A 13,564-nucleotide genomic window follows, 5' to 3' on the forward strand; every position below is an offset into this window, starting at 1 on the left:
AGACCTGAATTCAAAATGAATTCTTAATGTATGCATTCTGTAATTTGAATTGTTAAGAAGTGCTTATAGTTACTCTTCGCAGTCATTGAAACTCAAAGACCCTTCCTGAATATTGTTTTTGGGGTATTTTTGTTCTGCCGATAACCCAAAAGTAAACCGTAACTCCAGAAAGTGGTTTTTTTTTGTGACTGCGGCATAGAAAATACAAAAATATCTCAATAAAACTTTCAGTAAAATGAACGGACTCAGAGATACTTAAACAAGGGTCAAAGTCTCAAAGAAAATTGACGATAAAGCATGGTCAAGAAAGTATGACGATAAATAATCATACTAAGCATGCTAAGTGTTTAAGCTTCATGTCTAAAATGTCTCTGAGTATTGATGAGTTTGGGAAAGACAGACAATTAGTGTGAATATGTATACATTAATGTCTTAGGACAAGATTATAATTGTATCTGCACACACTACAAGAAACCAAGATAGTCATTTATATTTCCTGTCACGACCACTATCATTATGTTTGTAGTTGATTGGATTCATGATGTTTATTAGTGAACATTGATCCAAATCAAGGATGTGGTTTGCCTCTGAAGTTGTAATATACATGTAAGTACTATAATTATTTTCTAATTTCACAACGATACCTCTGAGTCTGAGCCTGATGATTATTTTTTTAATTTGCTTGATAGTGACAAAAACATTAATGGGTCTTTAATTATTCTGATTAATTTTATCTTCAATGATTGTATTGTTGGTATTTAGTTGTAAAACATTTTGTATTTACGGCCAATATTCTTTCATCAGCAGTTTGTATATTCCGTCTTTGTGTATGTTGTGTTTTCTTCTTACTGCCAACACTGAGTTAGGTCCTTTTCAACATATGTTTACCGTGTGTTTCCATGTTATTCTTTTAGACCACTGTTTCATGTTAGGATTGGAGTACAGCTTCCAGTTGCATGTTTTACCCAAAAATATGCTTTACGTGCCTGTTCCAAGTCCAGAACCATCAATTCAGTTGTTGTTGTTTTTTGCTGTATATGATAGTTGTTTTATGCTTAGTATGTTAGCATCAGATGGGCTATTGGGTTTCTCTTTTGATTAGTTTTACATTTTGATATGTTGATTTAAGCTGAATATGGTCATTGTTGGAGGCCATACTTTTACTTACAGTTGATCCTTAGTGTCCTTTGACCTCCAGTAGATAGTATTCTCAATGGCAATCATATCATATCTCTTTATCTTTATATTATCATAGATCTTATTTTGATGGTTATTTTTGTCATTTACCGGAACATTTGTTTTCCTACTCTACTTTTTCGCAAAAACAATTAATGTGGATTTATATATATTTGCATATCATATAGTTATAAAGGGACATAACTGAAGAACGGTAAAAGTGACGCTACCAAAATTTGAACTTGATCTGAGTTTTGTGGTACATGTGGTAATAAGCATTGAGTAAAAGTCTCATAACATTTGGTTGAGGCAAACTTAAGTTAGAGAACAATAACTAAACATTTTGCAATTTCTCAATTTATAAAGGGGCATTTCTCTAGAACGGTTTGAATGACACCACCAAAATTCATCCTTGATTTATATTTTGTGATAATAAGCATTGTGTATAAGTTTCATAACATTTGGTTGAGGCAAACTTAAGTTAGAGGTCAGAAACTAAAAATTAAGCAATTTTTCAATTATAAAGGGGCATAACTCTAGAACCTTTCAAATTACGCCACCAAAATACAACCTTGATCCGTGTTTTATGGTAATTAGCATTGTGTATAAGTTTCATAACATTTGAATGAGGCAAACTTAAGTTAGAGAACGGAAACTAAAATTTTGCAATTTTTCCATTTATAAAGGGGCATAACTCTATAATGGTTAGAGTGACGCTACCAAAATTCAATCTTGATCTGTATTAAGTGGTAATAAGCATTGTGTATAAGTTTAATAACATTTAGTTAAGGCATACTCAAGTAAGAGAACGAAAATCAATTAAGGGACGTACGGGACGTACGTACGAACAGACGGACAAGGGTAAATCTTAATGCCCCCTCCGCTACCGCGGGGGCATAATAATTGAGTGTCAATAGATATAGGAAGATGTGGTATAATTGCCAATGAGACAACACTCCATCCAAGTGACAATTTATAAAAGTAAACCATTATAGGTCAAGGTACAGTCTTCAACACGGAGCCTTGACTCACACCGAACAACAAGCTATAAAGGGCCCCAAAAAATTACTAGTGTAAAAACAAACAGTCTAGTCTATATAAAAAAAAACGAGAAACAAGAAACAAGAAACACTTATGGACCACATCAACAAACGACAACTACTGAACATCAGATTCCTGACTTAGGACAGGTGCAAACAATTGCAGCGGGTTTAAACGTTTTAATGGTACCAAACCTTCACCATTATCTGAAACAATAGTGTAACATCACAACAGGTAAACATTGTTATATCCCTCTATAAAGGGCAAACATTTTTTAAGTAGACGACAGACAGTTTCTACAATATTGACTTAAAACATATCTCCTCCTGATTACAGATTTTCTCTTTCTATTAAAGTTTTCAAGTTTATAGCAAAACACGTGAAAAATGTATTAAGATCACCATTTTAGGATACATGTAATATCTCCTGTATAAATTTATATTAACAATTTTGGGTAACACTAACTTTGTTTTCTATGTAACATTTTTGGCCTATGTATTTCAATGGACATTGGAAAGCATGGACATTTTAACAAAAAAGAGTGCCAACGCTGAAATGTCTCGCCTGCTTTACTGGCCATTGATTATATGTTGAAAGTCTTGAAGATAACATTTTACTAAAAGGATTACAGAAACTGAACATTTTTAAAGATCTATGACAATGAGGTCAAGGTCAGATGATACCTGCCAGGCAGACATGTACACCTTTTAATCATTCAATACACCATATATAGATGCTCTATTGCTTATAGTACTTGAAAAACAGACAAAAACACAAAAACTTAACATTGACCAATGCACATAAAAATTAGGTCAAGCTTAGATAATATCTGCCAGACAGTTCAAGGTCTGATGATACCCACCAGACAGACATGTCCACTTTTCAATCATTCGATACACCAAATATAGTTGATCTATTGCTTACAGTACTTGAAAAACAGACGAAAACACAAAAAACTAAACATTGACCAATGAGCCATGAAAATGAAGTCAAAGTCAGATGAAACCTGAAGACTGACATGTACCCACTGAAATCATTCCATACACCAAAACTAGTTGACTCACTGCTAATAGTATTTGAGAAACAGACCTAATCATGTAACTTTAACCGTGATCACTGATCCATGACATGAAGTCGAGGTCAGGTGAACTCTGACTGACAGACATATAAACGTTGCAAGGAACCCATATACCAAATATAGTTATCCAATTACTCATAATAAATGAGAATTTCTCATGACAAAATTTACTCAATTTTTTTTTCAAGCACTCGCTGAACCATGAAATTGAGGCCAAGGACAAATTATGGACATCTGGTTGACGAAAACTTCGTAACATAAGGTATCTGCATACAAGATATGAAGCATCCAAGTGTTCTACCTTCTGAAATATAAAGCTTTATACAAATAGTTTACGCCGCCAACACAGTCGGATAGTTATACCAATGTCTCCAAACAAAAATATGATGATTGTGGCCAAGTCTGTATCCATTTAGTTAGTTTCAATTAAAATTTGGCATGATTCCTGGAGGTTAATTGGCGCTCTTTACTGGTTAATTGGCGCTCTTTGAGTAAATCCTAAGTTACTTCAGAAAGATTGATCGACGATTCTTCATTTACTAGGCATTCAGGTGTTAATTTAGCTACCGCAGGGTATCAGAATAGAATGACTGAATTATTCGGAATCTAAAAATTAAGGGACGACAACTATGTTTGCTCAAATTGGCCCCTTTGCTTAAGATGAACTTTTTGTAAAAGTTAAAAGGACACACGACTGACGCTTAGCAAAGAGAACCTCTTACTTGGTTCCGCAGATCAGCTGAATCATGTAATCCCCATAAGAAGACCTCACCCACATAAAGAAGTTATATTTTGAACAGTCTGTCAAATAAATAATATAGTGTTTCGACAATCATTTGATAAGTTTATGTTTTACTATCCAGACTAGCATACGAGACAGTTATCAAACAAAAAAATCAACCTAAATATATCATCTTATCATACTCTACGGACACTTTGTCAACTAATGAAGGCAATCATTGACTGCCACTGGTTTGTTTTTGTTTAGTAATGTTTGTAGAGTGGTGTCTCACTGACGTTTATCTTATAATCGCTTTTATTCAAACGAATTCAATACACTGCATTGTTATATTGACATCAGTATGATTTTATGAGAGAACACCTTGCAAATATTTCATGTATGTGAAGGCATCTGTCCATGAAATCAATTATTCAATGACAAGCTTTCTATTGCTTTCTATTTTGTTTTCTCTAATTAATCTAAGATGTTTGTAAAAAAATATCCAGTACTGTTGATTAATTCATCATGAATACCAACATTCAAATTAGTGCATAAAGGTCAACCATGAATTTGATGTTCAACTTTGGTCAAGCAACTTTTCTTCAATCCACGTAAATTGATACCCACAAAAAACAAATAATGAATGGATGTTTTTTTTTAAATATTTTATAAAGGTTATCTACTGGTTAATTATAACATAAAATGTACCTTTAGTATGTCTGCTACTTTCTTCTTATCCTTTTTCTTACCATCAAAATTTAGTACTGAAGCCGCCAAATCATATGGAGTATCACCCTGAAATATAATCAAACATTCTAGGACTGATATCTATCATCCAATTCTAAATCATCCTCTATTACAAGAAAGGACAGACAATACAAACAAATCATATCTTGTTACTCTTCTAATTTATGTTTTCCAAATAAACCTCTTTAAATAGTGAATGAATCAAAATTTAAATATTACATTGTTCTGTATGGTTGGCGGTTGTAGTGTCTGTGGTCATTAATTGTTGGTAGTTGTGCTGATTTAGGTATGTGGCTTTTTGTTGTTGTGAAGGCTGTTCAAGATTAACATACACCATTGATGTAAATGGTTTGGTGGTTGGAGTGTCCAAAGTCAAGGTTTGTGGTTGTGCTGATTGCAGTATAGAATGTGTAATATTTGTGAAATCTGTGCAAGATTGTTTTGTGAGGTGTATGCTGTAAACCGTGATAAAGGTGTATATGGTAAATAGTTGGTTGTTGGAGTGTCTAGTCATGGTTGGTGGTAATATTCAGTGTAGTATATATGGTTAATTTTTGTTGTGAAAACTATGCAAGATTGGTTGGTGAGGTGTCTCCTGTAAATGGTGATTAAAATGTAAATGGTTGGTGGTTTGAGTGTCTGTTCTCATAGTTGGTAGTTGTACTTAATGGTGATTAATAGTAGGTGTGGTGGTAGTGTACAACTATGATTAGATGTACATAGGTGTGGTTGTAGTATACAACTGGTAGTATGGGTGTAAGTAGGTGTGGTGGTAGTACATAACTGGTAGTATGGGTGTAAGTAGATGTGGTGGTAGTGTACAACTAGTAATAGATGTACATAGGTGTGGTTGTAGTATACAATTGGTAGTATGGGTATAAGTAGGTGTGGTGGTAGTGTAAAACTGGTAGTATATGAGTGTAAGTGGGTGTGGTGGTAGTGTACAACTGGTAGTATGGGTGTAAGTAGGTGTGGTGGTAGTACATAACTGGTAGTATGGGTGTAGTAAGGTGAAGTGGTAGTACACAACTGGTAATATAGGTGTGAGTAGGTGTAACAGTATTATACAACTTGTAGTATGAGTTTAAGAAGGTGTAGTGGTATTATACAACTTGAAGTATGAGTGTAAGTAGGCGTGATGGTAGTAAACAACTGGTAGTATGAGTGTAAGTAGGTGTGGTGGTAGTGTACAACTGGTAGTTTTGGAGTAAGTAGGTGTGGTGGTAGTGTACAACTGGTAGTATAGGTGTAAGTAGGTGTGGTGGTAGTGTACAACTGGTAGTTTTGGTGCAAGTAGGTGTGGTGGTAGTGTACAACTGGTAGTTTTGGTGTAAGTAGGTGTGGTGGTAGTGTACAACTGGTAGTTTTGGTGTAAGTAGGTGTGGTGGTAGTGTACAACTGGTAGTTTTGGTGTAAGTAAGTGTGGTGGTAGTACAAAACTGGTTGTATGGGTGTAAGTAGGTGTAGTGGTAGTATACAACTGGTAGTATAGGTGTAAGTAGATGTGGTTGTAGTATACAACTAGTAGTATATGTGTGTAGGTAGGTGTGGTGGTAGTACATAACTGGTAGTATAGGTGTGTAGGTAGGTGTGGTGGTAGTATAAAACTGGTAGTATAGGTGTGTAGGTAGGTGAAGTGGTAGTATACAACTGGTAGTGTGGGTATAAGTAGATGTTGTGGTAGTATACAACTGGTAGTATGGGTGTAAGTAGATGTGGTGGTAGTATACAACTGGTAGTATAGGTGTGTAGGTAGTTGTAGTAGTATACAACTGGTATTATGGGTGTAAGTAGATGTGGTGGTAGTACATAACTGGTAGTATGGGTGTAAGTAGATGTGGTGGTAGTACATAACTGGTAGTATGGGTGTAAGTAGATGTGGTGGTAGTATACAACTGGTAGTATGGGTGTGTAGGTAGGTGTAGTGGTAGTATACAACTGGTAGTATGGGTGTAAGTAGATGTGGTGGTAGTATACAACTAGTAGTATAGGTGTGTAGGTAGGTGTAGTGGTAGTATACAACTGGTAGTATGGGTGTAAGTAAGTGTGGTGGTAGTACATAACTGGTAGTATAGGTGTAAGTAGATGTGGTGGTAGTATACAACTGGTAGTATGGGTGTAAGTAGATGTGGTGGTAGTACATAACTGGTAGTATGGGTGTAAGTAGGTGTAGTGGTAGTATACAACTGGTAGTATAGGTGGGTAGGTAGGTGTGGGAGTTTACAACTGGTAGTATAGGTGTGTAGGTAGGTGTGGTGGTAGTATACAACTAGTAGTATGGGTGTAAGTAGGTGTGGTGGTAGTATACAACTGGTAGTATAGGTGTAAGTAGATGTGGTGGTAGTATACAACTGGTAGTATGGGTGTGTAGGTAGGTGTAGTGGTAGTATACAACTGGTAGTATGGGTGTAAGTAGGTGTGGTGGTAGTATACAACTGGTAGTATAGGTGTGTAGGTAGGTGTGGTGGTAGTATACAACTAGTAGTATGGGTGTAAGTAGGTGTGGTGGTAGTATACAACTGGAAGTATAGGTGTAAGTAGGTGTAGTGGTAGTGTACAACTGGTAGTATAGGTGTGTAGGTAGGAGTGGTGGTAGTATACAACTGGTAGTATAGGTGTGTAGGTAGGTGTGGTGGTAGTATACAACTGGTAGTATGGGTGTAAGTAGATGTGGTGGTAGTATACAACTGGTAGTATAGGTGTAAGTAGGTATGGTGGTAGTATACAACTGGTAGTATAGGTGTAAGTAGGTGTAGTGGTAGTATACAACTGGTAATATGGGTGTAAGTAGATGTGGTGGTAGTATACAACTAGTAGTATGGGTGTAAGTAGGTGTGGTGGTAGTATACAACTGGTAGTATAGGTGTGTAGGTAGGTGTGGTGGTAGTATACAACTGGTAGTATGGGTGTAAGTAGATGTGGTGGTAGTATACAACTAGTAGTATGGGTGTAAGTAGGTGTGGTGGTAGTACATAACTGGTAGTATAGGTGTGTAGGTAGGTGTGGTGGTAGTATAAAACTGGTAGTATAGGTATGTAGGTAGGTGTAGTGGTAGGATACAACTGGTAGTGTGGGTATAAGTAGATGTTGTGGTAGTATACAACTGGTAGTATGGGTGTAAGTAGATGTGGTGGTAGTACATAACTGGTAGTATGGGTGTAAGTAGATGTGGTGGTAGTATACAACTGGTAGTATGGGTGTGTAGGTAGGTGTAGTGGTAGTATACAACTGGTAGTATGGGTGTAAGTAGATGTGGTGGTAGTACATAACTGGTAGTATGGGTGTAAGTAGATGTGGTGGTAGTATACAACTGGTAGTATGGGTGTGTAGGTAGGTGTAGTGGTAGTATACAACTGGTAGTATGGGTGTAAGTAGATGTGGTGGTAGTATACAACTAGTAGTATAGGTGTGTAGGTAGGTGTAGTGGTAGTATACAACTGGTAGTATGGGTGTAAGTAGATGTGGTGGTAGTATACAACTGGTAGTATTGGTGTAAGTCGATGTGGTGGTAGTATACAACTAGTAGTATAGGGGTGTAGGTAGGTGTAGTGGTAGTATACAACTGGTAGTATAGGTGTAAGTAGGTGTGGTGGTAGTACATAACTGGTAGTATAGGTGTAAGTAGATGTGGTGGTAGTATACAACTGGTAGTATGGGTTTGTAGGTAGGTGTAGAGGTAGTATACAACTGGTAGTATGGGTGTAAGTAGATGTGGTGGTAGTATACAACTAGTTGTATAGGTGTGTAGGTAGGTGTAGTGGTAGTATACAACTGGTAGTGTGGGTATAAGTAGATGTTGTGTTAGTATACAACTGGTAGTATGGGTGTAAGTAGATGTGGTGGTAGTATACAACTAGTAGTATAGGTGTGTAGGTAGGTGTAGTGGTAGTATACAACTGGTAGTATGGGTGTAAGTAAGTGTGGTGGTAGTACATAACTGGTAGTATAGGTGTAAGTAGATGTGGTGGTAGTATACAACTGGTAGTATGGGTGTAAGTAGATGTGGTGGTAGTACAGAACTGGTAGTATGGGTGTAAGTAGGTGTAGTAGTAATATACAACTGGTAGTATAGGTGTGTAGGTAGGTGTGGTAGTTTACAACTGGTAGTATAGGTGTGTAGGTAGGTGTGGTGGTATTATACAACTAGAAGTATGGGTGTAAGTAGGTGTGGTGGTAGTATACAACTAGTAGTATGGGTGTAAGTAGGTGTGGTGGTAGTATACAACTGGTAGTATAGGTGTGTAGGTAGGTGTGGTGGTAGTATACAACTAGTAGTATGGGTGTAAGTAGGTGTGGTGGTAGTATACAACTGGAAGTATAGGTGTAAGTAGGTGCAGTGGTAGTGTACAACTGGTAGTATAGGTGTGTAGGTAGGAGTGGTGGTAGTATACAACTGGTAGTATAGGTGTGTAGGTAGGTGTGGTGGTAGTATACAACTGGAAGTATGGGTGTAAGTAGATGTCGTGGTAGTATACAACTGGTAGTATAGGTGTAAGTAGGTATGGTGGTAGTATACAACTGGTAGTATAGGTGTAAGTAGGTGAAGTGGTAGTATACAACTGGTAGTATGGGTGTAAGTAGATGTGGTGGTAGTATACAACTAGTAGTATGGGTGTAAGTAGGTGTGGTGGTAGTATACAACTGGTAGTATAGGTGTGTAGGTAGGTGTGGTGGTAGTATACAACTGGTAGTATGGGTGTAAGTAGATGTGGTGGTAGTATACAACTGGTAGTATGGGTGTAAGTAGGTGTGGTGGTAGTATACAACTGGTAGTATGGGTGTAAGTAGATGTGGTGGTAGTATACAACTGGTAGTATGGGTGTAAGTAGATGTGGTGGTAGTACATAACTGGTAGTATGGGTGTAAGTAGATGTGGTGGTAGTATACAACTGGTAGTATGGGTGTGTAGGTAGGTGTAGTGGTAGTATACAACTGGTAGTATGGGTGTAAGTAGATGTGGTGGTAGTATACAACTAGTAGTATAGGTGTGTATGTAGGTGTAGTGGTAGTATACAATTAGTAGTATGGGTGTAAGTAGGTGTGGTGGTAGTATACAACTGGTAGTATAGGTGTGTAGGTAGGTGTGGTGGTAGTATACAACTAGTAGTATGGGTGTAAGTAGGTGTGGTGGTAGTATACAACTGGAAGTATAGGTGTAAGTAGGTGCAGTGGTAGTGTACAACTGGTAGTATAGGTGTGTAGGTAGGAGTGGTAGTAGTATACAACTGGTAGTATAGGTGTGTAGGTAGGTGTGGTGGTAGTATACAACTGGAAGTATGGGTGTAAGTAGATGTCGTGGTAGTATACAACTGGTAGTATAGGTGTAAGTAGGTATGGTGGTAGTATACAACTGGTAGTATAGGTGTAAGTAGGTGAAGTGGTAGTATACAACTGGTAGTATGGGTGTAAGTAGATGTGGTGGTAGTATACAACTAGTAGTATGGGTGTAAGTAGGTGTGGTGGTAGTATACAACTGGTAGTATAGGTGTGTAGGTAGGTGTGGTGGTAGTATACAACTGGTAGTATGGGTGTAAGTAGATGTGGTGGTAGTATACAACTGGTAGTATGGGTGTAAGTAGGTGTGGTGGTAGTATACAACTGGTAGTATGGGTGTAAGTAGATGTGGTGGTAGTATACAACTGGTAGTATGGGTGTAAGTAGATGTGGTGGTAGTACATAACTGGTAGTATGGGTGTAAGTAGATGTGGTGGTAGTATACAACTGGTAGTATGGGTGTGTAGGTAGGTGTAGTGGTAGTATACAACTGGTAGTATGGGTGTAAGTAGATGTGGTGGTAGTATACAACTAGTAGTATAGGTGTGTATGTAGGTGTAGTGGTAGTATACAACTGGTAGTATGGGTGTAAGTAGGTATGGTGGTAGTATACAACTAGTAGTATGGGAGTATGTAGGTGTGGTGGTAGTACATAACTGGTAGTATGGGTGTAAGTAGATGTGGTGGTAGTATACAACTAGTAGTATAGGTGTGTAGGTAGGTGTAGTGGTAGTATACAACTGGTAGTATGGGTGTAAGTAGATGTGGTGGTAGTATACAACTAGTAGTATAGGTGTGTAGGTAGGTGTAGTGGTAGTATACAACTGGTAGTGTGGGTATAAGTAGATGTTGTGGTACTGTGGATTCATTTATTTTCGTGGGTATCAATTTTCGTGGATAGAGAAAAAAAGACGTTTTGTGGTATATGTAAATTCGTGGATCGCTGATTACAACAACAAAAAATTAGATACGTAATTCGTGGATTTCTTTTTGATTTAGGAGATCATATAACCTCCTTGGTTTGATCAATAATAAAACAAAACAAAAAAAGAAGGAATTCATTGAAAAAGCTCGCTTGGTCATTCTAGGTTAAAGTGTTCATTGATAACTTCGATTACAATAATGGACAGAGACAACTAATTATTTGTTTGTTTTACAATTTATAAATTCTGGTCTGAATTCTATAAGGCATTCAAAACTTAATGATTGAAAGCTCATTTCCCTAATCATGATATAATACACAGTGATATAAGTATAAGGTGTGAAAATAAATGTTCCTGTCATAAACAATATTACCTACGGGCAATATCCCAGTACTTAATCCTATTGATGTTTAATCACTGGTAAACCAAACTATGACACGGTAATTAACAACTTGCAGTTATTTTCCATTCACAGTTTTAATCAATTTTAAAAAGTAAATTATCACTGATATTAGATATTTTTATTATAGATTTAATCAAAATACTTGTATCTTCTTTCAATAAAAAACACGTGTTATGTTACAATATATGTTTATCGCTAGTCAACACTATACTAGAACTGCATAACATAACCGGAAATGAACATCCGACTCAATACACATTTCTCGGGATTATTCTTCGTTGAATTATTAAATTCGTGGTTTGCTGTTACCCACGAAATCCACGAAAATTGGTATACCAAGAATAAAAATGAATCCACAGTAGTATACAACTGGTAGTATGGGTGTAAGTAGATGTGGTGGTAGTGTACAACTGGTAGTATGGGTGTGTAGGTAGGTGTAGTGGTAGTATACAACTGGTAGTATGGGTGTAAGTAGATGTGGTGGTAGTATACAACTAGTAGTATAGGTGTAAGTAGTTGTGGTGTTAGTACATAACTGGTAGTATGGGTGTAAGTAGATGTGGTGGTAGTATACAACTGGTAGTATAGGTGTGTAGGTAGGTGTAGTGGTAGTATACAACCTGTAGTATGGGTGTGTAGGTAGGTGTGGTGGTAGTATACAACTGGTAGTATGGGTGTAAGTAGATGGGGTGGTAGTACATAACTAGTAGTATGGGTGTAAGTAGATGTGGTGGTAGTATACAACTGGTAGTATAGGTGTAGTGGTAGTATACAACTAGAAGTATGGGTGTAAGTAAATGTGGTGGTAGTATACAACTGGTAGTATGGGTGTAAGTAGGTGTGGTGGTAGTATACAACTGGTAGTATAGGTGTGTAGGTAGGTGTAGTGGTAGTACATAACTGGTAGTATGGGTGTAAGTAGGTGTAGTGGTAGTATATAACTGGTAGTATTGGTTTAAGTAGATGTGGTGGTAGTATACAACTGGTAGTATGGGTGTAAGTAGGTGTGGTGGTAGTATACAACTGGTAATATAAGTGTAAGTAGGTGTGGTGGTAGTTTACAACTGGTAGTATGGGTGTAAGTAGGTGTGGTGGTAGTACATAACTGGTAGTATGGGTGTAAGTAGGTGTGGTGGTAGTATTCAACTGGTAGTATGGGTGTAAGTAGATGTGGTGGTAGTACATAACTGGTAGTATGGGTGTAAGTAGATGTGGTGGTAGTATACAACTGGTAGTATAGGTGTAAGTAGGTGTGGTGGTAGTACATAACTGGTAGTATGGGTGTAAGTAGGTGTGGTGGTAGTATACAACTGGTAGTATTGGTGTAAGTAGATGTGGTGGTAGTATACAACTAGTAGTATGGGTGTAAGTAGGTGTGGTGGTAGTACATAACTGGTAGTATGGGTGTAAGTAGGTGTGGTGGTAGTACATAACTGGTAGTATGGGTGTAAGTAGATGTGGTGGTAGTATACAACTGGTAGTATGGGTGTAAGTAGGTGTGGTGGTAGTACACAACTGGTAGTATGAGTGTATGTAGGTGTAGTGGTACTATAAAACTGGTAGTGTACTAGGGACTCTGTGGGATTTATGTAGAGGTACTTTATATTTAATATCCATGTATTATTTGAATGATCCCTATAGCAGAAGAAATTTAACGTACATGGTTTCAGACAATCATTTGACCTTTGACCCCTAGCACGTCGTGGACTTTAATGACGATCCAATTTTTCTCTGCCAAAATTTCTATCCTTAATGTAAACCTAATGCACATATTTTGCAAAAATATAATCCAAAATATGGATCACTTGAATTCATTTTGTTTAAAAACTATATTTCTGTTTACTGAAATCTTATGTTGTGGTTATCAGCTTTTTCAGATGATTGCATAAGGAAATATACAGAGATTATGATAATTTGTATAATGAATTGCAAAAAAGATAAAAGGCCGCTTTAATAAACGTCAACACAAATTAGCGCTGCAAGACAGTGGTAACTTCACTACTTAAAGTATGGTAAATAATTGTAACTGATTGGGTGGAAATAGAATAAATCTAATCATTAACCAGATGCTCCGCAGGGCACAGCTTTATAAGACCGCTGAGGTCGAACCCTGAACAGTTGGGGCAAGTATGGACACAACATTCAAGCTTGATACAGCTCTGAATTTGGATTGTGTTTAAATAGTTGACACAACATAGGTT

The 13,564-nt window shown here is 37.1% G+C and overlaps 1 protein-coding gene across 1 annotated transcript in view; it reads right to left on the reverse strand.

Moving 5' to 3' along the window:
* Nucleotides 1–13,564, reverse strand: part of LOC139483468 (uncharacterized) — a 75,169-nt gene that overhangs the window by 41,957 nt on the left and 19,648 nt on the right. Inside the window, exon 3 of the mRNA XM_071267489.1 lies at nucleotides 4,725–4,811. Within this exon, the coding sequence (XP_071123590.1) occupies nucleotides 4,725–4,811 (87 nt within the window). The remainder of the gene's footprint in view (nucleotides 1–4,724; nucleotides 4,812–13,564) is intronic.

This window comes from Mytilus edulis, chromosome 7 (genome assembly GCF_963676685.1).
Source record: "Mytilus edulis chromosome 7, xbMytEdul2.2, whole genome shotgun sequence".
Classification (NCBI taxonomy): domain Eukaryota; kingdom Metazoa; phylum Mollusca; class Bivalvia; order Mytilida; family Mytilidae; genus Mytilus; species Mytilus edulis.